This window comes from Fistularia commersonii, chromosome 13, assembly GCF_037954325.1.
Source record: "Fistularia commersonii isolate RoL2024-O1a breed Wild chromosome 13, RoL_Fcom_v1.0, whole genome shotgun sequence".
Classification (NCBI taxonomy): Eukaryota; Metazoa; Chordata; class Actinopteri; order Syngnathiformes; family Fistulariidae; genus Fistularia; species Fistularia commersonii.
In genome coordinates this window covers 16,065,492-16,086,835 of record NC_141296.1, presented here as the reverse complement: position 1 = coordinate 16,086,835, position 21,344 = coordinate 16,065,492, and the positions used below count along the sequence as shown (strand labels likewise).

Sequence of the window (21,344 nt, the reverse complement as noted above, 5' to 3'; positions counted from 1 at the left end):
TGCTTTCGCTCGGCCATATCATGTATATGTTTTGGACGTCGGTCGGCAGCGCACGGATTAGAAAAGAAGGTAAAAAATATCGTATCTCGGCCTTTTCACCTCGCTGTTTGTAGCAGGCTTGTAGCGGCGTGGAAACGCCAGAGAAAAATATGACTTCAATAGCGAGGCCGCCGGTGAAATTCGAGGAAAATATTGGCAATCGTCCTCAGACGTGAAAGAGAGGTGTCACACTGAGAGGCGCTGCTGCTGCTCAGGCTTCCGTCCGCTCACACGTTTCCACATCCATTCCCGGGGAAACAGATGACGCTAGCATATCACACTGCAAAATCATACACATTCTCGGGTGAAATGTCCCCGTTTGCTAAGATGTTCATTTCGGTTTCAAAGGTGCCGTGTTTGGAGCGGCTGAAGTTTTGTACAATTTTGCATCGCTATAGAAACCGGCCCTCTCTTGACATTTCTCCCGCGGCTAAAGATCCGCGAGAACGCGATTCTGCAGCGGCGCTCGTCGGCGGCTCGGCGCAACCTCTCGCTCGTAACCCGCCTTCGCTCTTTAGCCCTCGGGCAAACAGCTGCCGCATTGTCGGGAGAATACGATGCTCCTTCTGCTGCCGGTTGCCATGGCGATCACTGACCTGAGCAATGTGTAAATCACAACAAGAAGACCCAAAGGATTTTTAGAAATAAAAAAAAAAAACAAACACCGTGGCATTTGCAAAATAACGACCGACGGCATGAGACGGAATAAAATCTGAGGTTGTTCTTTTGAAAAATAACATAATCGCTTTTTGTGGCCAGGATCTGGCGGTCATAAGAGCGGTAATTCCAGCTTTATCGTCTATTTTAAAGGGCCGTGGCTCATTTGGAAAGTAGATAAATGGGGGGGGTGGAAAAAATGGGATAACACGCTGAACAAATAAGCACTTGTTGGTCTCAAAAATAACACCTTCACCTCAAATTGTCTCCAAACGCACCGGCGACTGTCGGTCGGTCCCGACGAGACGGCCGCGGCTCGCTGATGCGCCCGCGGACGGACGGACGTGCGCTCGTCGGCGAGCGTGCACGTCTCCCCGGCAGATTCTCATTAGTGACTATCAGATGGCCGGTATGTCTGCTGCAGAACAACCGTGTTTTCCCGCGGCAGGAAAAGCGTGCACAACTTTGCTCCATTAGGCCGGAGTGCTATCCTGATGAAAAGAGACACTGGACGGAATCCAAAAGGCGGAGCTCTTAAATTTGCAGCGAACATGATCGGGGTCACGCCTACCGCCGCCACGTTGAAGGGTATTCAAAGCCTATAAAAGTCACCCCTGCAAACGGACGTCTTTAACGGTGAAGTCAATAAACACTTTTAGCCCGCTTTTAGTCCCGCGTCGGCTTTCACTCTCCAAACAAAGCAAATAACTAAGGAAATAATAGTGAGAAAAACAAATAATAATTCCTGCGTTATCTCGTCAGGACACCACCTTGACCCGGAGTGAGACTCTTAAGTGCTCATTTTGAGATGAAGTGTTACGACTTGTGGTCAAGTGATCTCTTTACATCCGAGTAAATGATTAAAAATGATGACGACGACCATTTTGTTACGTATTGTTCAACCCGGCTCCGTGCTCTGGTGCCTGCGACTGTGGAGAAATGTGATACGATCCACGACATCCAAAAACGAGTTTCCTCCCGTTTGTTATTCGGGATCCGGTCGGGTTCGCGTGAAGCTCTGGAATCCAGACACATACGTGCTCGCTGAAAAGGCTTCCTGGAGCATGAAATAAGCTTCCCATAGACGCTGCGAGGACGAGAGTAGCTGATGACCCCTGCTATTTCTTAATTAAGCGCACGCCGTTCCCATCTTGAATCTGTAAATCTCACCTCAAAGCCTCTTGCCACTACTGCAGTTTTTCTCCCTCTAAGTTATGGCCTATTTCGGGAAAATAGCACATAGCTTGTTAAGAAACTGAAGGAATCCTTCGGTGGCCGGCGGTGCGACGCCGCGAAATTACGGCGATACATTACCTCGCTTGCTTTCCCTCTTTTTTTGTAACTAACTGTATCACACGCAAGCACGTGTGTGTGTGTGTGTGTGTGTGTGATGCTGCAGAGAGTTTTGCATGTGCACCGGGCTGCGGCGGGCCCACGATAAGAAACGTATCAGCGCTCTGCACCTGCTTGCCTCCACACTGACTGGCTCCAGAGGCCTTTGCATATAGAGTTTCCCCTCATTGACAGAAAATCCCCCAGATGAGGAAATAAAGCGGCGAGCGAGGGCTCGCCGACGACGGCCAACACCCGCCGATGAACGTGCGTGGCGTTCCCGCGTGGCGGAAAGCGGTCATATTTTGACCATGTGTTGCTTACGCTTTTATTTTGTGATCTGTTCTCAAGGAAGAGAGGATCGCGGGGAACCTTGCGGACTTTGCCGCTCCCGGCCTCAACACACACACACACACACAATCTCTTGTTCCTACTCCAATTCAACCGTCGTTTCCGAACCCGACCGCGACGGCGACCTCATCGTGTCTTCTCCCTCGCGAGTGACTCCCTGGCCTATGAGGACGTTGAAGACTTTTTGGACACTCTTTTGCTAGATTTTGAAGAAAACGCACCGTCCCAGATTGGTAACATTATTCAGAGAATGTGGAAGGGTTGAGATCTGACCTGCGACCAACCCGTTAACTTTCACACCGGAGATCTACAAATACTTTTGGCCTGTCTTTTTCCGCTTTGCCGTGGAACGTCAAAGATCCCAGAGGGCGCTATCACGCAAAGCGGAATGACGCGTCGCTCCGACGTTTTCTTGACGACGCGGTCATCCAGCACGGCGCCCGAAGTCGGCGCAGCTCGGCCCGAACGCAGGCGGAGGCAGAAGTTTAGCGAGGCACGGCGGCCTCGACAGTAAGTTCTAACCGGTTCAAGAGGTCGCATCCACCTTCGGATCTTATTCGAAGGAGACGAAATAGCTCATGTGCCACGTCGCCCGTCGAACCGTCCGTAATTTAGACGGTTCTCCTGCGCGCTATTTCACATTGGCTACCCCCCAAAAAGCAGCGTGTTCGGGTAAATGCGAGCCGGCTGAGACGGGGCTGCCCGGAGACAAATGTAGATTTCTCTGTGCCAAGGATCTGCGCGGAGGCGCCTTCAGAACCGGACACGTGCTCTGCAGGGCGCCGAATGACAGCTGTCACAGCGCAAAGTTGGCAAATAGTGCCATGTCGGGGAAAGAAAATCCCGATTGTGGCGCACTAATCTCCAAAGTCTGGACCGGCTCTTCTGCACTACTGCAACACTGGAGGTCACCGCTTTTATGTCACAACACGGGCACCGTTGTGCTCCAAGTATCGTAATACATCTCGAGAAAATACGACTCTGACCTTTGCGGACGTAAAATGCAATCATATTCCCCCTCGGAGTGAAAGGTTTGAGCGCAGCCCTAATTGCCTGCCATTCTGTCTCCGTTGCTACCGGAACGCTGCGCCTGTATGTCTACGCTTCTTTCCCGGAAAGGAACGCACATACAGAAAAACAAGGCTATTCATTTAGTCTCCGTCAGACGTCCGACTCCAGGGGAAGAGAGTCTGTCCTCCGCTTTTCATGACAACCGTTCTTGGCAACCGGCTTCACTGCTGGGAAACGCAGTTGGGGTTTAAATGGTTCGGGCGGTGCGATTCGAAGCGTCGCATAGGTGTTGTTTATTCGGTGTTTTTATTTTGTTCCGGTCCAATCTCTGATAACGGCGCAGGGGATACTGGCCAGGACAAACGCGAGAGGGCGCGAGCCGCTACGAAGCTGTTCTGGATTCCCGTCTTTGGTCGTTTTCAGCCATGAATCGGCAATTAAAGCGTGAGAAGGGGAAAAGTTTGCACGGGCACTTCTATCTCCAAACAAGCACAAAACACCGTAACCTCTGTCGTGCATGTGTTCCCCTCCTCCGCTCAGCAGCCAGCTTTACTTGCTGAAACTCGACAACAACGGAGCTTCTACTGCGCTTAAAGGGCGAGGGGGAGCGCCGGGACCGCGACCCGAGACACGAAGCAATTATCGGACAAGTTACTCGTCACTTTATGCCGAGTCACAAACAGACCAAGGCTCCTCTGCCGACGCAGACGGACGGAAGACGGACGAGATGTGCAATATGTGCAATGGGCACAAATCTTTTGACAAATTAAAAAATGACCAACATTCGTCTTCGCTCGAAGCAGCGAACCCACCCGTCTTAATACTTTCAGACACATGTTGCCTGTCACTGCCACGGCAGCACACCGGGTGCCTTTTTTGAGGCGGTAGAGACATGAACGTTCGGGAACGATCTCTAAGACTCGGCCCCTCAAGGGGTCCAATTTGGCGGTGGAGCCAGGGCGTAACCAGCCAGCGCACGGATTATCTCGCTATTCACATCGACCGTCATGCGGCCCTTCCCTTCCCCCCGGGCGTGGCCATCGCCCCGAGGCCACCGAGATGCGGCTACGTTATCGATCCGGGTCCACTGACAATGGTAAACGATCAGACGGCGGACCGCCTTCACCTGCAGCCCGAACCGGAATCCTTCTACGGACTCCACGCGAGCCGACGGCCGTCCGATGCAATCGAAGAGTTTGCGGAAGCATTAAATCTACGGCCCCGTTCAGACACGGCGTGATCGGACCCCGAACGGAGAGCCCTCAGTAGCTCCCATTTCAATAAGCCGTTTGAATGCGTCTCCACACACATCTTCGATGAACACTTGTGATCTTATCGGGCTCGGCAGCTCTGCGAGCAAAGAGATGCTTGCGTCCTTTTCCCGATCACCACATCCATTGTTACTATTCGCCGCATTTGCCTTTGAGAGTCTCTCCCTCCAGGATACGCCGCACACACTGGCGAGTCCAAATCCAAACAAGAGAAAGAGGGAAATAACCAGAAACCACTTTGATGAAGCGTCCATCGGCGTACTTCGCGAAAGACACTACACCTGACCGGTCTCGCGCGGCCGGTGAACCGGGATTAACTTTCCCCGACACGGTCGATGCGACCGTCCTTTACTGCCGTGTCACGTTTGCTCGCGCGCCGCTTATCTCACGCCGCCGCGCAGAGTTACGAGCCGTCGCGAGGATCACATATCGGCGCATCCCCCACGAATTTACTGCTGCCCTTTGAGTCAAACGCATCGGATCCCGTCACCCGGGGATTCATATTGGCGCCGGGCCTGATAAGGCACCGAGGCGTCGTCCGTTTCCCGGGGAACTGAGCCGCGGGTTCAAAGCGTACGCCGAAAAACGACGGAATTCGACCATCTGATCCGGCCGAGCGAGCGCCTGTGTCCGACAAGCAACAGCTACGGGCGCCGCCGCCAAAGCGCTGCCAGACTGTCCAAATAAAATACATTTGCATTTTGCAGTTTTAACAGCTATATACATATATATATATATATATATATATATATATATAATTTAAAAAAAAAAAGATGGTTTGGAATGAAAGGAAATTGCGTTGTAAGTATGTCAGACGCGGTGCTTTTCAAACCCACTGTTTTAACTGTCTTCCAAAGGCTCGTTGGAAATAAACACAACCAAATTGTTGCCGGTGAAACGGTGCCAAACGGTGCAACCTGAGACTACGGGACCGCGACCGAAGCAAAGGACAGGCAGCCGGAGCACGGCGCCTCAACAGGCTAGATAATTACACAACCTGATAGAGCAGCCACTTGGTATTCTCAGCACACCCTCTAAAGCATGTGATGAGCCACCGGTGGGAGAAGGAGACGGAGACAAAGAAAGAAAGGGGGAAGGGGTGCCGCCGCCGCCGCCGCCGCCGCCTCCTGACAGCCCGCCGGCTTCTCGGATTTAAGACCGACACGTTACGGGATGCAGAAGAATGACATCGTGTGACATTTCAAGGTCTGACGTCCCCGTGGAGGGGATCCGTAGGGGCGGCGACGTCATCGCCGCCGAGGCGGATCGCTATTTGGCGAGAAACAGAAAAGACGACAGTCAGTAAACCGAACGCTGAGATGAGCGTGATGGCGGCGTGGACCGGGGAGGTCGGGCCGTCCGTGAGGTGTTGCGGCGGGGGGCTGAAGCTCGGCGTGGCGCCGCACGAGGGTGCATCGGGTCGGCCGGGCGGCGAAACACCGGCTTTTCTTAAAATCACGATGGCGGAGTATGTAAATGCGTACTCGAGAGGTGTTTCGAACATCCAGCTCGGGGGATTTAGGAGGACCGGTGGACGCTTTCCGCTCGGGAGGAGCATCGGGATGGGCGGCGGCTGAGTGAATCTCAGAGTTTCACTCCGTCAGGCGAGCTTCCGCCCCACCCGAGGGCGACGGCGCCACTCTGCCGCCGTCACGGACACTCTTCCTCTGGCAGCTCATCACAGGAGTCGAGGCGCTAATTATGCCATCGGTGTCTCTGGAAGCTTTAGTCATCGGGAAGCCCCGAGCCTTCTCCGAACTAACCGTGTCGTTCTTTGAGAGACACTCGCACCGAAAAATATCTTGGGAAACTCCCATCGGCGAGTTGGTAAAGGTCAGCTGTTCTAAAACCATCTGCCACGGAAACCTAATGTTATATTTATCCCGCATGGCTAATTGGAGCAGTTCGTCGTTGATTTTTCAGTTTCGCGAGCCGCCTGCTCGGCCTTCGTCGCTGACTTTTATATGAAATTTAATGTATTCCCCGTTTCCCCGATGAGACCGTTTGTTAAAAAACGCGCCGTACAATTACAACACCTGAGTCACTGGCACATCGCATTCTTCAGGAAATGGCCAACAACTCCTTTGGGACTCTTCCTCGGGAGTAAAATGGGACAGAAGCTATTCGGAAATTTTAAGAGAACGTTAAGAGTTTGGGCCCGGGATGGTGGGACTGCACCGTGCCGCTCGTTCTTTCTTTTCTTTACGGCCACGGATCATTTCGGCGTCGCCCCTGTGCGGGACCTATTACAGATAAGCCAAGGAAGGACTCGGGAGTAAAGGACAATACTCGTTTTTGCTTTCATCTGCAAATCCTCCAATATTTACAACTTATGCAGGGCCGCTGCTGTCCTGAGGCAGCAGGACGCGTCATAAAGGCGTCTTTATGGCGCACGAAGAAAGGAAAAGTTGTAATAAGCTATTACATGGATGGCCGCCGTTTCTTAACCCCGTCCAACTTTTATCTCCGGAGATCCTGCTCGGTGACCCGCAGAGACGGTCAAACCCGACAATCTGTTTGGCTAACCCTCTCCGCCCTCCTCGTGTCCGTGACGGGCCGGCCCTGACCGCCGCCGCGGTCGTCCGTCACCGCTCGTTGTCCCTCCCCATAACTTTCTCTCTCCCGGGCTGTTGATCTCAGCTCTTCGTAACAGACCCGAGGTCCTACCTGAAAAAGCCATTTTGAACAGACTGGCCTGTTTTCAGACAGGGTTGTCGCCGTACGCACACCATCTTTGCCGCGCCAGCAAGAGCAGAACATGGATGTTAGCTGTGCAGCTTAGCTAAACATGTCCGATGACGCACGCTAACGCTAACAAACAGATTTACATGTTTGAAACAGACAGCAAAAATCTACAACTGAGGAGAGCCAAAGGTTCTGACTTGGGTGTTACTGGTTCACAAAGAAGAGCGGTCCAAGTCAAACACACACACACACACACACACACACACACACACACACACACACACACACACACAGTCCAACCCACCGCCTGCAGCAAGCCCTCACCACCAGCCCGGTCCTGGACCTCATTTTCACCAGACTCATTACTGATTGTTATCGATTTTTGGGGAAAATGTACTTCTGTCCTCTGTACTTTTGACAGATAAAACAAACATACCGCCCTCGTGTTCCTCACACGGATGAACGCCACGACATGTAGCTTTGTGAACATGCGTACGAAAGCACCGATATATCCCATTCAGTCCCGGAGACGTCTTCCGCGCCGAGCGAGGGCTGCCAACACTTTGTATCCCACGGAGCAAATCCTTGAATCTGCAAAAAATCCTGTTATGATTGTGACACAGGCAACATAATCATCCCCCCGGAGCGCTGTGAAATTAGCCTTTCTGGACAAAGATATGCTCGCTTTCACAGCCGCAACCGGCAGAGTCGTCCTGGCAGCGGGGTCGCGAGCGCGCCGCGCCCGTTTTGCGTATGGACCGGCTGCGGCGCCGCTAAATTGCGCCGCTAACGTCGACGTCTTTAAAAGGATTTGAAATCTGTGACGTCTTGGCAATTTCAAGCGGCCCTGTTCCCGCCGGCCGACACGGGAAAGACCCCCGGAAAGTCGCTCGGACGATCTTATCGCCGAGGTGGATATGTAAATGGCGGGCATGGATTTCCTGATAAACCCTGCTTTGTGTCGTTTATCTTCAGGACCGGATCTCTTAATACCTCGGGCAGTCGTTTGACTCAAGACGGAAGTGGAGCGCATTCGTTTTTTCATATTTCATTTGGGAATCCCTTCCTTTCCTCTCAATTTTACTCCCCTTATCACGGATGAGGTTTATATTTTAGCCATTTAGCGAAGCCGCCAGTTCAGCTATCTTCACTCGTCCTCACGTCATGCCCCACCGCGACTCTTGCGGGTTGTTTTATTAACCTCTTCGACAACAGGCTTCTCCCTCCGTATCCGCGAGCCTCACTCGACACGATGACGGGATCCTCGTTGCTTTTGTATCATTTCAAATATGGATCCGAACCGTCGGACGCGTGCAGCTGCCGGGCCGATCTCGCCGTCTGTCTTTAGCTCTTCGCTGGCTAGCCTGCCCGCCAGCACGGCTGCACTCTTTCCTTTCTTTACACAACCGGCATCCCTGGCAGAGCCAGATGGCGGCCATTGAGCGCGGGCTGTCGGCTCATTTCTTTTCCGTGAAAGCGATTTTCTCGGTGTGTTCGATTTTGTTTGTTGGTCGGGTCGGGGCACGAGGGGGGAGGCCGTAAATCACTTCATTCATAACCTTAATGCGCACTTTTTTCTGTCCGCCCGTCTCTTTGCGAACAGTCTCATCCCTCCGGACCCGGAAGCCGTGAAAGACAATTACATGTGCGTTTCGGTATTTGTTTTCTTGCCTTGGGCGATAAAAGCGTGTACGCCGAAGTCGTCCGCATGCTCTCTCAACAGCGCCGCCTCGACGGATCATCCGCCCGCGTACCGACCGGTATTCGATGGCGCCCCGCATCGTGATCACCTTCTCCATTAAGCGACTGATTCCGAGAGCTCATCTCAGCGACGACACCAGGAAAGTGGATCTTTTTTCACATCGCTAACCCCGAGCCTCGTGGATATTTTGGAGTTTCGGCCGACAGAAGAGGTTGACATAAAAGTCCCGATAGCGTGGATGCGCTGACTTTAGCTCGGGCGCGTCCGTCCGGGCAGGACAGAGGAAGCTACTGTGGAGGGTTGGGGAAATATGTTTCTCTGCTGGCTGTGGGTGAGGGAAGGCTCAAGGAGGCTCATTCACTGGCTTTCTCAGCAGCTTGCAGACTCAAGAGGGAGCCTGCGGAGGAACATAGGTGGGCTCGGCAGCAAACGGGGACGCCTCGGGCGGTCGGGGAAACGCAAATCACCCGTGCAATGCAACCCATACGCAACGGCTATATCGAAGGATAAAAAGAGCCGTCGTATTCCCTGGATGGGGGCGCATTTAAATTGCTCGATATGAACCCGCCGCGGATAGAAAAAAACAAAAAACAAATAAACGACGCGCCGAACTTTTCAGATCGACGGATCATTTCAAATGCATGAGCGATTCATTTATTGGCCCCGCGAAAAGCCACATAAAAGTTATGATTGCAGTCAAATGTTTTCCTCCTTTCCAACTGGAGAGCTCCAGGGCAAGTGCTAAAAACATAAAATAAAAAAACAAATTGGAAAAAAAAAGACATTTATCACCACGATGCTGGACCAAATGAAACTGTTAATACCGCATGCATATTTTATGAGCACTTCATCTCCTCGGTTAAAGAATTAGTCGGCGACTCCGACGCCGCTCTAAACTCAGGTAGAATTCAGGTTGCCGTTTCTCATTTAACATTTGCAAACTTTTGCAAATTTAGCATCTGTTCCTCCTCATCTTTCCGAGCCCTTTATTCAGTTCCTCGGTTCCTCCAGAATAGCATCACCGCCAGTGTCCGTCTTTCCAGATGAGTCGAAAACACTCAAACCGCGCTTCCAGAATCAATGAAACCACGTGCGCACTTTATCCGCATCACATTTGATTGTACCGTGCGGTGAAAAGCTCATCGGAGCGCGGGACGTGAAACACGCCGTCCACCTCCGTGTCACTCGTGAAGGTCGTTTGAGTTAAAAAAAAAATAATAACGAGACAAATGTTGACAAACAGATCCGGCTAGTTATTACTCGTTTCCTCCCGGAAAAGAAGACGCCGAACAAGTATACAGTAAAAACAATCGCAGAACCAACATGTGTCTTTTCAGCACTGTTTATGCGGCCATTTTTTGGATTAACCCTTAAAAAAGCGAAATCATCTCCTCCCACATTTTCCATTATTGCAAGAACTTCACCAACAATCAAATTGACAGAGAAATCAGATTTCGATGGGTAACTCAGCCCAACAGTTGATTTCTAAAGCGGTACAGAGGACGGTGTCCATCGGAGCAAAAATAAATAAACACATTTTAAATGTATTCAAGAGGCCCTGGGAGTTGTTGTCTAAGAGATAAATATGCCGGAGGGTTGGGAACGCGGGCTGTCGCCCAGCTTTATAGTGGATGTGACATCTTTAAAATGGGGTTCGTGCCCCGGAAAGAAAGAAAGAAAGAAAGAAAAGAGATCTGCTTTCCTTTCCAAATTCCAGCACGTGACGGAAGTTAGCAAAGAAAACACAACTTCCCCGCAATAGAGCAGACAGTCCAGTCGGCCGAGACAAATGAAGATGAATGATAGCGGTCTGGAATTATAGCTCTCCGCCCTGTCATGTTACGCGAGCGGCATTAGCAGATGTATCTAATGTGTCGCGCGCTGATGAAATTCCCATCTCTCTCCGGCGCAGTCTTATCATATTTGTCTTGTGTCAGAGGCTCGAAACATCCTAAATTAACTTTTTTGAGCCCGCATGCAAAGTGCCCATTTGCATACAATGAATGTGAAAAGGGCGAGCATTAGAGACCGGCAATAAAACAAGTCAGGAACGTTAAAATGTTCAAATATGACCGACAAATGATTGAATGACCGGTGCTGGAACGGCGACCCTCCGAGGTGGCTAAATGTGACATAATAAGATGGATCATTTCACCGGGAAGGTAAGAAAATCATTGTACCGCCGGCTCTCGCGCTCAAAACGGAAGCCTAATTTTCCGTCTTGGCGCGAGCGCTCCGCCCACCGACCCGCCCGCAAAGTCTCATCTGTGATCGGTTGTGGACGACCGCCCGGACGGGATCAACGTTTTCGCCAATTCGTCCGCGTTTCGTCGGGACGGACCAACAAACGGATGCACTTTCGGCTCTTTCTCGTTCGACCGACCTGCGGAGTGAGCGGACAGTGAACCGGTACGCCCGCGAGGGTTACCGCGCGGGGGCCGAGCTGACATTTCGGTCAAAGAAATTAAAAAGGTTTGGGGAGGAAACGCGAAGGAAATCCACACGGACTCAGGGAGAATCCGCCAATGAGAGGTCCAAGCCAGGCGATAGGCCCGAGTCCAGAAGCCCCCTGGACTGGAGCCTCATCGCCCTCCCGGTCCGACGCCGTCTACGGCACAACCTCCTGCGGCTGCCTTCCGCCGCCTCCCCGGATCCGCCGGCTCTTCCTTCCGGACCCCCGGCCCCCTTTTCCCTCGTTTCATTTGTTTTCTTTCTCGCGACGCCTATTTGAGAGTCCAAATGTAGAGATGTGATGTATTATCATCGTAATTGAGCTGTCAGGGGGACCCGAAGCCGTTTAACAGCCTCACGCCGTCGGCCGTTCCCGGAGTAGGTGTGCCGCGTCGCTATTTCCTCCCGGAAGGAACGTCGGAAAACTTCTCTCCGAAGCGCAGCTCGACAAATAGAGAATCGGGATGTGCTCGCGCTCTCCTCGGGATCACTTCTCGACAGTTAATCGTGCGCGTGTCCTCCAAGACTACGCATTTGTCGCAAGGTAATTGAGGTTACCGTCTGTCTGGATGTATTCCAATTTCAAAAAATTAATTCTGGGCCCCTTGACCGGGCCTAGCGAAGCGTCAAGAAAATGGCATTGCTCTAATTGAGCACTCTTTTCTAATTACATTAATGCTGCCTTAATGAGCTTGACAGATTCGCGGTTCACGGGAACATTTTGTGGAGACGTTTTTCTCAGCGAACATACGTTACCAATATAAAAAGGGTGTGTTGCATGCGAGAGACGTATTTAACATTCGAATCCCAAGAGGATGAGAAGCATCAGCGTTCGCCCAGCATTCATGTGCCTTCCTTCGCTAATTGTTTTACCATCGCGCTCCGAAACGAACGCACAACGCCGATGCTTCAAACTCCTTACGGGGCAGAAATAGTCACGCTGTCGCTGGTGGAATTCACTTTCACTCAGCGAACGAAACACACCCTCCGGGCGTTTGCCTGTTTTCCGGCCGAAGGTGTGTGTTCATTGACGACGCCCTTCCAATTCCAAGTGAAGACGTGCAGCCGGAACCTATAGCGTTACGGTGCAATGGGTGAAAATTCCACGCAGCCGAGTCATTTTTCACCGGGATTGACTCGTTTACTCCAATTAAGCGATAATTAAGACTCAGAACGTGAAACAGAGCAGCCAGAAGCCTGCCTTACAATTCAAGGCACACCACCGTGTAGAAGACGGGCGACGTACGAGTAAAAACAATCTCCATTTGTAAACTACTCTACGGCCCCGAAATTCAGTGGCGGGGTTGAAAAATCCCGTCTTTTTTCAAGTTGGTGTTTACATGCGGGCTTTGCGTCGATAGCGCTTTTTATTTCGGCCGGTACTTCTTTGGCTTCACCGTCTGCGGGTTCACTTTAAATAACAGAACAACCGGACCGCTCCGGCCGGCGGAGCTCATCTACAATCCGATGAAATCCGGCGGCTTTCCCGGTGGTCTGCTGAGTTCGGCAGTTACGACGCATTTTCGAACGGACGGCACTTCCTACGGCTTCTTCCTTTTTGGGGGTTACGGGATGTGAGAAGACACGCCGGTTTCCCGCACGTGAACATAAGAGTTCACGTATGAGACCCTCCGCCATCCAGCTACAGGCGTCATCCACCGGCCGCTCAAACGAGTGTGCTCCCGCGGTGCACGTGGCACGTAAAAGCACGTCATCGCTCTTCCCGCGTTTGTAATTTCCTCCCGTGACGTGCGGTCACATGATAAATCGTTCAAACAGCGGGGGGATGTACGGAGCATTTATCAGCGATAGAATAGGGCGTCTCCCCAGAGAGGGATATTGGATTTAAATTACCCGACGAGAACGTAATTTCCGTGTTTCTGTTTGGTTAAAGGTCTCAAAGGCCGCCATTCCTCTTGTTGTTTGACCAGAGCCTCTGGAGTGCCGCGTTAAAAGCGCCGCCGCCGGCCGATGAGAAAACGGTGACGGCCGAGAGCACGGTTAGTAAAGGTCGTCCTTCCCGGAATCTTCGGTCAAGTGTCGGGGAGCGAGAAGGCGAGCGGTGCCGGGAGGAACGCCGGCGACGCCAGAGGGTTCAGGACGCAGGTGCCCGGCCGTTCCTCCTCCGTGGCGGCCACGCCATCTTATCAAGACAATCGGTCCGCGCCGGCTTGGACGGCGGCCGGGTCGGCCGAAGCCCCGGCGGATGCTTCCCGCACACGATCCCCCGTTGTCCTCTCCAAGCAGAGGTTGGCGCTTTGCTGAAGGAGTGCTTATCTTCGCACTTGGCTTGGTCCGAGTCTTTTCGTGGCTAATTTTATTGCTCCCACTTGTTTTCATTGATTGTATTATGTTCTCTTCAAAATCGGGTCTACAAAGCTTTGACAGAGCGGAGTTTTTAGCCGCAGCATCAAAACAGGCCGCCACTCATCCGGCGATGTACTTTTGCACGGTGACATTTTACGGACGGTTTAGGCGGTACGTAGTCACCTAGTTTGTTTTTCCGTTTTAACATTATCTCTCGCCTTGCGTGATAAAGAGAGGGGATGAAAGGCCGTCCGTGACCGAACGCACTCTGCCGATGTCGGTCATTTGGTCCACGAGCTCTGTCGCTTTGCATTCGAACAGGAAACCGGAGGGTCGGTTCATTTCGTTTCGTAAGTCGGGTTCACTCACTCGAAGGCCTACGCTAATTCTTTATAGCGGACGACAAAAATTGTGGCTCACAGCAGAACGATGACATCGAATCAGTTTAGAGAAGCACCGCCGAGGAGTTACTAACCTTACGACCGAGGGGGAAGTCGCTCGGGGCGGATGAATAAGGGATCGTTTACACCTCCTCGGAAATCCAAAAATGTCCTTCCCGGAACTGCGGGAGAGAGAAACAGACGGCAATTAAGAAAGCCATTAGACGGAGAGAACGTCTCGAAACGAGCGAGGACGAGACGGCGCCCTCGATATCCTCGTCGGTGTTGAAAGATAAGTAGATACTAAACATTCAAAACCGAAAACAGGAAACGCTGCGGTGTCGCATCCGTAGCTACGACGTTGAAAGACTCAAAGAGCACTCGGAAGTTTACCCGATCCGGGATTCAAATATTTATCCACGCGTACCTTTCTCAGTTTGACGGACGGATGCGGCGTATTGTCCTTTTAAAAACAGACGTGATTCATCAGCACACTGCGGCTCAAGGGAGGGATCTGCGACGCGACACCGGGATGAGACGTCCTCCCCCGTCGGAAAAACAAAGTCGCCTGTTTTTTCGAGACCGACGTGACTCGGCCTCGTCTCACCGCCGTTTCGTTCGCCGCCGTCGTATTCTGAAAGGTATCGGTTCTCAATCCGTGCACGGAAACCCGCGCCTCGGTTCGCCTCGGCCTTTCGTCAGAGTCCCCAGTTTAAGATCCGCTTTCTCTCGCGGCCGCAGCTTTTCCCGTGTTTGCCGCGCGGCCGTGGGCAGAATGCCACGTTAGCCGCGAGCGGTCTGCTTGCGCATAGCGTTCCGTGCTTTTACATATTGTGATGAAAGAACACCTAAAATGGGCGCCACTTCGGTAATCTTGCTTTTACTGCCTCCCACACACCGGCCTCTGTGTGCTTCTCACAACGGCAGAGACAGTTAGCCGCCTCGCAAACATTTACGTGTAAATATTCCGCGGCTCGATTTTTTTTTTCCATATCAACGAGACGTTTTGTGAAATATCGTCAAACTAAATATTTACATTTTGCTTCGAGCTCACGTTGAGCTTAACGCCACCGGAGAAAACGAACGCTTTCTCGGACGCGGTTTAACGTTCTGCTTTTATTCCTTTTGTGCCCCGTTCACTCACGCAGGTGAATTACTGCGAAACGTAGAGCGGCTTTCGCGGCCCGACCTCATCCCATGTTGCTCCCTCCTCTCAGGGGATGGCCAAGGTCCAGGATGGACATCCGAACGCATTGGAAAGGTACTCCGCGCCGCTCGCTCGCTCGCTCTCTCGCTCGCCGCCGCGCGGTCACGCGCCATCCGCACGATTGTCACCGCCGCTGTCGACCGTGCGTGTCCCCAGCTCTGCCATGTTAGAGGAGATCCAAGATGGCGTGGACAGCGGCACCCTGAGTCCTGCCTCGGCGCGACAGGTCACCGTCCGGCGGCACCCGACTCAAGGCTTCGGCTTTATCGCGGGCAGCCAGAGGCCCGTCATCGTTCGCTCCGTCTCCGCCGGTCAGTGCTCGCGCCGGAGCCGTGGCCGTTTCCCCGGATCCTGAGATGACTTTGCTGAAAACATGTGATTTTGCACGGCGGTGCTGTGTCCCATCTCGCACTCAGACGGCCCCTCCTTCGGTAAGCTTCTCCCGGGAGATCAGATCTTGGCCATTAACGAGGAGACGGTGAGCGACGCGCCCCGAGAGAGAGTCATAGACCTTGTAAGGTAACATCCTTTACTGTCCCAGGAGGGAGGGAGGGCGGGAACGGGAGGGCCGGGGGATCGGCCAGGTAAGTGCGAGCGAGAAGGAACCCAGGTTTAGAGGGTGGAGCGAAAGGAGCCGGCGCTTTCCACGTGAACGCGTCGACGCCGATCGGTCTTCCGGCGGCCGAACGACGGCGAGGAAGCGGCGGACGTAAACGGGAGAAGCTCTCCAAATACCTGGCCGGCGGCCGTGTTATCTAACGCACTGCGCCCTGTGTGGTCTCTCCTCAGACGCTGCAAAGAAACCATAGTTCTCACTGTGCTGCAGCCCCATCAGGTAGTACCGCAGAACAGCCGCTCGCAATACTCGTCCTTTCCTTCGGAATCGTCCAAAAGCTCAGCCCGGTATTCTGCCGGGACGGTACGCTTCCGGACGGAGGTCGGCGTTCGCGGCCGCGCCCGCGCACGAGCACGAGCTCTTTTTCTGCCGAGCTCCTCCGCAAAAGGCCTCGGCGCGGGGACGTCGATGCGCCTCGGATTCCCTATTTAATGAAGACGGCGCGCGCGTCCTGCCGCGCCACGACAACAATGTTTATGTAACCGACTGATGCGACGGGATACACAGCCGGAGGACGAACGTTTTTATTTCATTTCACGAACGGCGTTGATTTTTTTTTCCCGACGACCGTATTTCACCTATTTCCCGACGACGCCGGGACAGGCCTTCGTGTTTACGGCACAAATCGAGCGTTTATCAACGGGTGAATTTCACACGGAAAGTCGCGGCTTCTCAACATGTTGCGCTCTCCCCGCCGGTTCTCTCTTATCAGAGGGGTTTCCACATGTTCGCCCTTTGTGTTCTCCGCAGTCACCTAAGTCCGCCTTCATAAGCGCAGCCAAGAAGGCCCGCCTGCGAACCAACCCGCCCAAAGTACGCTTTTCAGAGCAAGTGTCCATCAGCGATCCTGATACAGTGAGTTCATCCAGACCCTCGGCGTTACTCTCTCATTCCATTTCAAATGCAAATGTCTTGTTTCAGCAGCGTTCCCTGAGGCAGGCGTGCGCATGTGTGTGTGTGTGTGTGTGTGTTGGAGCTTTCAAGTCAGGATTAATAAGGCCGACTTTCACCTTGAAGGTACGTCGGGTTCAGCGTGACGATCCAAACCAACATGACGTGGAGTTTCTAACCTTTCCTGGTCGATGCGGACTTTCCCACTCAAACATTGACCGAGTGACGGCGCCGACCGGGGCGAAGATAGTGGAGAGGGAGGGTTCCTCCTTTTGCTCTTCCGACAGACGAGTCCTTCGGACTTTGTACACGAAAATCTCAACGCATTTCCGGGCGCTGATGATTCCACCGGAGCTCGTCCTCCAACGGCGACCCCGGCAGATCAGGGTGAACCCGCAGGCTTCGGCCTGGACGTTGGTTCTTCTCCACCGGCCGAGACCCGCCCTTCTATTCGTCCGGCTCCCTTCCCGGGCCGGCTCCAGGAGGCAGCCTCGCCCGGGCGAGGCGCCCGGTCGCTTTGTATGGCGGCGACCGGGTCCTTCTGGAGCGTTCCGAGTCGACGCCGCCCCTTATCTCCCCCCGAAAAACGGCCCGACGAGGTTCCCGAACGCCTCCGTTTGGAAAGGCGGGAGAACAGGGCCATCTGCCGCGGGCAAGGCTTCACATGAAAATAAGCCATTTTTCTCCACCGCACCGTTAGAGCAAACCAACATCTGTACGTCGGCTCGAAAACATGTTCGGATTTATCTGGGGTTTTTTTTTACATATGTTTTTGAAGAGAATAAAGGGGAGTTCATTTTGGATTCAATTTACTCTTGGATATTTTCCTTCCCGCTAGCCATCTCTTTGGATTTGTGCAAAATGGATAATTCCTTGAACAAAATCCATCAGAGGAAATGAAAAGCCAGCACGGTGGCGAAAACAATGACTGAACTGCACGCCAAAGCTTCTTCCAAGAAGCACTCTGACTAAAAGCAGCAGCCTCGGCTCCTTCACGCGCCTCCCTTTAAGCGAACCTGCGGTGAACCGTCGCTGTCGAATGGAAACGGCGACGATTCCGACTCCTTCCCGCTTCGGTCCTGATACCACGAAGACGCAGGAGAAGACGGGCCGATGCGCGTCGTCTTTAAGATTTTTCCTCGCGACGGTGTCGTCGTTTCCACGGCTCCTCCGGGAGAGAGAGCGCCCCTTTCTTCAATATGACGTTTCTGTCTACTTTTATGGTCACCGGCTGATTAAAACCCCTCGTCGTTTGACCGTCCGTTCGCGAGAACGCGCATTCAAGAGGAGGCGAGTCGAGGAAAATGTCGACGTGCTCCTTGAACTCGCCTTCAGTTATTACCCGCGTTCGGCCTCATGGGCTTAAGGGATACTTGTCAGGTTTTCTTTTCGGCTCGAAAAACCGTTTGGCGACGGAAGGCATCATCACACTTTTGTCATCATTTATGTATTTTTTTCTACATTGCAACCCGACACACACACACGCACACACACACACACACACACACTATCCCTCATGCGCATGTACGCTGTTGTGCATCCTGAGAATCTGCTGCTGCCTAAGCTGTTTTCTCCCTCCCTCTCTTTCAGACAATGATCAAGGAAGACTCGTTGCTACTCATACCAAACGTGCTGAAGGTGTTTTTAGAGAATGGGCAGATTAAGTCGTTTACCTTCGATAGCCGTACCACTGTTCGGGTATGTATTCATTCCCGTTTGTTCTCTTTTATATAAACTAACGGGGACTTTGGCACGCTCAAAGGATCATCCGAAGGAGAGGTTTCGTGCCGTTCGAGCGCGGTGGCTGGTGGATGTTAGTCGCCGCTTTGTGAAAATCCTAAAATATCCCCTTCCCTCCTGGAAGCACAGATAAGAACAAGGCGGGGAAAAGCTCGCGTAGCGGAGGGGTGTCCATAAACCGTAAATCGGAATGACGTAAACGCGCCGATTGCCATTCAGCGTTCGACGGTCGAGGACGAGATCTTCGGGAAAATGCACCGATTTACACGGAAAAGCCGATAAACGGTCCCGAGCCGATACCATCCATTACGGAGCCGTAAAAAGATCGTCGCTCGAGTTGATTTTTACGCCCGGACGATGACGACGCCGGTTGAAAAAGCGATCGAGAGTCATTCGAAAGCGGAGGATCTTCGTGTATATTTATGCTTTGTGGCTTCCCGATGGGTGACGAGAGTGGGATTGATTGACGGCTTCTGCTTTCACACGTGGCCGATGTTCCCGATCGAAGGACGAGCGTTCCGGACGTCTCCATGAAACGGAGAGCATTGGCGTAAACGCAAAGAGGCTCCCGCTGCCGCTTGGCGTTTCACAATAACGCATTAAATGCTTGGTAAAAACCGGTCGGCCGGCAATTTGACCAGCCGTCTTCCCATGTGAAAAAAAAAAAAAAATCCAAAAATCTTTTTTCTCTCTCTCATCCAGACACAACTATAGACATCGACATAATTGCTCACACGTGCAACAGCCTCAGCTGATGCGTCATCGCATGTATTTGAATACAATACAACAACATCACTTATTCCGCTCGGGCGTCCATCACGCCGCCGTCTCCTTTTGGACCCGAAATCCCCGCAGAACATTAATTGTAGGTCGTCTAGCCGCCGTCGTCGGCACGGCAGGGTGGCGCTAAGCGAGACATGCTGTTTAGTCCGACACCTCTTAATTCTAGCCCTAAGCGCAGGGAAACCGTGAGCGTCCCTTTTCTGTCTCAGGTCAACGGCAACCTTTACATTTCAGAACGACGTCCGCTCGTTTCGCCGGCGACGAGCGCAGCGGCTAACGGCGGCTGTGGTTTACGCCGACGACATCAGAGGGTTTTCTAATCTCGTCGATGTTAGCGTCTCGCTCGGCCGCCGCCGAAACCCCAACGACGAGTTCCTGGGAAACAACAAACGCCCTCCCCGCTCAAAAAGCGACGTATCCACGTCCCTCGCCGGCGCGGCATTAAAGACGCCCTGTCGTTTAGAGCTTAGCGAAGCGGGAAAGGACTCCTGCCACGAGAATTATTAGACTTTTCGTTCTTCTTTTGTCTCTGCCGGAAATAAAAGCCCGTCAAGCCCGCGTCTCTCCTGGGCTCGGCCGACCCGACAGCACATGGAAATCATACAAACGCCTCCTCTGCGCTGTGACGGCGGCGCGCGATGGGAGGAACATAAAGGAAGAAACCAGGAGTTGGAATAGAGGAGGTGACATGCTGCATGTGCGCAGAACAGCACGACTCGTTTCTCGCAGATGCGGTCGCGATAATGTGGATCTGTAAGAAGAAGGACTTTGTGCCGCCGGTCGATGGAAGTCACGAGAAGTCGGGCTCACTCTTTGCTTACCGCATGCACATTTCTTTCAAGTTTTACACCGTTTTTGCAGGCGGCAGCATATACGCGTGCTTTCGGCCTGTTTGGCCTGCGTAAATTAAAACAAATATATATCGGAAACCTTTTTAAAAAGCAATGAAAAGATACATGAATTATTAAGCGCATATTGAATCCCTAGATCGACGGATGGAAGTAAATGAAGCGCTAACCTAAATTAGCATCTGAATGATTCATTCTTTCATTATCTGTCCTGCTTATTCTGGCGCCGCTTGCGAGGAAAGGTTCCCCTGGACCACGGAGACCTCCGACGACGGGGCGCTCGCGGCCGACAGAAAGCCCTCAGCTTCTTACCTACTAAATGACAACTCATAGAAGAAACTATCATTGGCATCCCAAAAGAGCGGGCCCTTCTGCCTCGTCCGCTTGCCCCGGACAAATCCCCGTTGCCGTCTCGAGAGTTAACTGACGTGGACTTTCTGGAAGCGGAACGCCCGCTTTGCGACCACGTCCTTCCGAGAACGCGTTCTGATCCGTCGGCTCGTCTTCGTCGCGTGCGGATCAGCGTGAAACCGAAACCCCTCGGGGGGTCCCGTGTAGTTTTAATATCAGAGACCCACATCTGGTTTTGAATTTATTCAAGCGCGACTAAAACTTAAGGTTAATTTCAGGAACCTCACAACTTCATCTTTCATCCCGGGTTATTTATATCTGGCGAAAAACGGTCGGTATTATCCGGTTTCGTTCCCACGTCTTTTTCATTTCCGGCCCGAAAGGGCCGTCGCTTTGCGACACGTCGCTGACGGCGTGTGAACGGACTTGTCAAGCCGTGGAAAGGCAGCTCCGGCCGGGAACACCGAAAATCTTTTGGTCGGCGCCGCGCCGGCGGGGAGCAGGAACCGGGAACAGTCACGATATTTTAATGATAAAAGTCTAAACGGTCAAGATGTGGAGGTTGAATTTGAATCCATCCATCTGTTATCCAGACCGCTGATCCTGCACACAGGTTGGCAGGGAGAAGAGCAACGTTCACACGGAGGCATTTACCGTCTTCGATAGCTTGACAGAAACTTTACATGCTTCTTTATGAGCCGTGATTGATTTGAGCGCAAACA

At 52.6% G+C, this 21,344-nt stretch overlaps 1 protein-coding gene across 5 annotated transcripts in view; it reads left to right on the top strand.

The window, feature by feature from the left end:
- frmpd3 (FERM and PDZ domain containing 3) overlaps window positions 1–21,344 on the top strand; it is a 71,409-nt gene that overhangs the window by 36,603 nt on the left and 13,462 nt on the right. For 3 of the 5 annotated variants that reach the window (XM_086158347.1, XM_086158349.1, XM_086158348.1), the window contains 2 exons: window positions 16,760–16,864; window positions 18,491–18,598. In XM_086158347.1, the coding sequence (XP_086014473.1) occupies window positions 16,760–16,864; window positions 18,491–18,598 (213 nt within the window). Of the gene's footprint in view, window positions 1–15,334; window positions 15,448–15,549; window positions 15,913–16,182; window positions 16,229–16,759; window positions 16,865–18,490; window positions 18,599–21,344 lie in introns of those variants that run through there. The other 2 variants (XM_086158351.1, XM_086158350.1) reach the window with 2 other exon arrangements.